Genomic DNA, 2401 nt, shown 5'->3' with positions numbered 1-2401 from the left:
GGGGTGCAGGCTGATGCCCAGGAGGGCTTGAGGACACACATGGAGCTCAGCCTTCCTTGCACCCTCCTCCAGGTGCGGCCCCGCCAGTCGGGGCAGATCATGGTGCTGAAGATGAACAAGCTGACCAGCAATCGGGGCAACATGCTGCGAGAGGTGCAGCTGATGAACCGCCTCTCACACCCCAACATCCTCAGGTAGGACCTGCTCTCTCGGTGCTGTCCCCATTACCCTCTTTTTCTCTAGCCTGGGGTGTTTGGAGCTACCATAAGTGCTGAATTTGCTCCTGGAGCTGGTCCTCACTGCAGTCACCCTCACGTCTCCTCTGTCGTGCAGGTTGATGGGAGTGTGTGTGCACCAGGGACAGCTGCATGCACTGACGGAGGTGAGAGCAGGGTGACAGCCGTGAGTCTTGGGGTTCTTGCAGGTCTGGGGAGGAAACAGTGATGGCTGTGGGGACACTTTCTTGTCCTGTGGCACATGTGGGGGGCTGTGCCATGGGTGGTTGGGGAATGTGTTGAGATGAGAGGTGGTCATCCAGTTTATTGGAGGGAGGGGGGACGTGCCGATGCGATGACCCAGTCCTTCCCATCAGTACATCAACGGTGGGAACCTGGAGCAGCTGCTGGACAGCCCTGTGCCCCTCTCCTGGTCCACGCGTGTCAAGCTGGCCCTCGACATCGCCCGTGGCCTGCACTACTTGCACTCCAAGGGCATCTTCCACCGTGACCTCACCTCCAAGGTATGGGATGCTCCAAGGCATCCCATTGTCCCTGTCCCAGACATGGCCTGCAGCAGAGCAGGAGGCTGCACTGTGGTTGGACATCCTGGGAGCAGGGGTGGTGCGGTCAGTGTGACAGGGCTTCTCCTGTGCCCCCAGAACTGCCTGGTGCGCTGTGAGGACAAGGGCTACACGGCTGTAGTGGGTGACTTTGGCCTGGCAGAGAAGATCCCCACATACAGGTGCGTGGGCAGCATCCATCCCCATCCTTGGAGTGGGAGATTTCTGGCCCACTCGGAGAAGGAGCTGGACAGTGATAGACATTTGTGATGCAGCTTGAAGGGCAGGGATGAGGGGTGGTGGGGGTTTTCCCTGGTGGTCGCTCATGGGGCAGATGGACATGTTTGGGCCTGGCTAGAAAGGGATGGAGAAGGGGATGGTGTGGATGAGGAGAGATGAGTTTGTGAGGTGTATGGAGGAGGGTTAGCCCAGGAAGGGAGATGGAGATGGTGATTTGGGCTGCCCCAGTGGGAGGATGGGAGGTCAGAAAGGGACAGGAGACTGGGCAGTTACCCTGATGTCCCACCATGTCCACCAGTGAAGGCAGCGAGAAGGAGCCACTGGCCGTGGTGGGCTCCCCATACTGGATGGCGCCTGAGGTGCTACGTGGGGAGATCTACAACGAGAAGGTGAGGCTCTGTGGGTGAGTGCCTGGGGCTTTATCCAGTGTTACGCTGCCAGCGGTTTGCTGGATTTGCAGCCCTGTGGGTGTTCAGGCACACAGGGAAGGAACTGGGCATCCCTTGGGTGATGAAGCGGGACCCCTGGTGTGGCTCCACAGGGCGAAGAGGGGCTGTGGCTTCACTGAATGGTGGGCACATCACCTCAGAGCTGCAGAGCTGCCCCATGACTCCCTGTTCTCTACAGGCTGATGTGTTTGCGTATGGCATCATCCTCTGCGAGACCATCGCTCGCATCCCCGCTGACCCTGACTACCTGCCCCGCACCGAGGTGACTTGCTGGGATGGGATGGGAATGGAGGGTGGCAGGCATTAGCATCTGGGCTAGAACCACTTCACCAAACTATGGGGACCATTCTCCTGGGCTGGGCAGAGCCCCATGTGCACAAGCTGCCCCACATCTCAGAGCAGGGCTGCTGTGTCCCAAATGCTGCCTGGGGAGGGATTTATCTTTCTGCTGATAACTTGTTCTTGAAGCCCGCGGTCAGCCTGGATGCAAGAAGGGGACAGCTGGATTCAGGCAGAGGGCAGGAGGGGTCTGTGTCCCACCATCCTGCAGTCTTGCCCCAACTTGAGGCAACCCTAGGATCCCCCCTTGTGGTGCCCCAGCTGGGCTGCTGCCAGGTCCACAGCCCTCGGTGGCATGCAGTCACCGTGGGAAGAGCCAGGCCATCTGTGTGGTGCCCCAGGGGACCCAAACTCACTCTTCCTCCTTTTCTCTGGCACAGGACTTTGGTCTGGATGTCACCACTTTCCGCACCATGGTGGGAACTGACTGCCCGACTGCCTTCCTCCAGCTCGCTTTCCACTGCTGCAATGTGAGCCTCCCATCTTGGGCGGGGCGGGATGGGCAGCCCTGCCTGCACAGGGAGATTCAGGGCGCTCTGGGGTGCTTCGGGGGCTGCAGAACTGACTGGCAACCCCTCCTGCCCACCGCTGGAGA

At 59.9% G+C, this 2401-nt stretch overlaps 1 protein-coding gene across 1 annotated transcript in view; it reads left to right on the top strand.

The window, feature by feature from the left end:
• The first annotated feature begins 39 nt into the window (after positions 1–39).
• Positions 40–2401, top strand: part of TESK1 (testis-specific kinase 1) — a 3964-nt gene continuing 1602 nt past the window's right edge. Inside the window, exons 1-7 of the mRNA XM_010137711.1 lie at positions 40–194; positions 334–382; positions 593–739; positions 878–960; positions 1317–1407; positions 1646–1729; positions 2187–2276. Coding sequence (XP_010136013.1) covers positions 40–194; positions 334–382; positions 593–739; positions 878–960; positions 1317–1407; positions 1646–1729; positions 2187–2276 — 699 coding nt within the window. The remainder of the gene's footprint in view (positions 195–333; positions 383–592; positions 740–877; positions 961–1316; positions 1408–1645; positions 1730–2186; positions 2277–2401) is intronic.

This window comes from Buceros rhinoceros, unplaced genomic scaffold (genome assembly GCF_000710305.1).
Source record: "Buceros rhinoceros silvestris isolate BGI_N320 unplaced genomic scaffold, ASM71030v1 scaffold24476, whole genome shotgun sequence".
NCBI classification, from domain to species: Eukaryota; Metazoa; Chordata; class Aves; order Bucerotiformes; family Bucerotidae; genus Buceros; species Buceros rhinoceros.
This window is presented reverse-complemented; position numbering and strand designations above follow the sequence as displayed.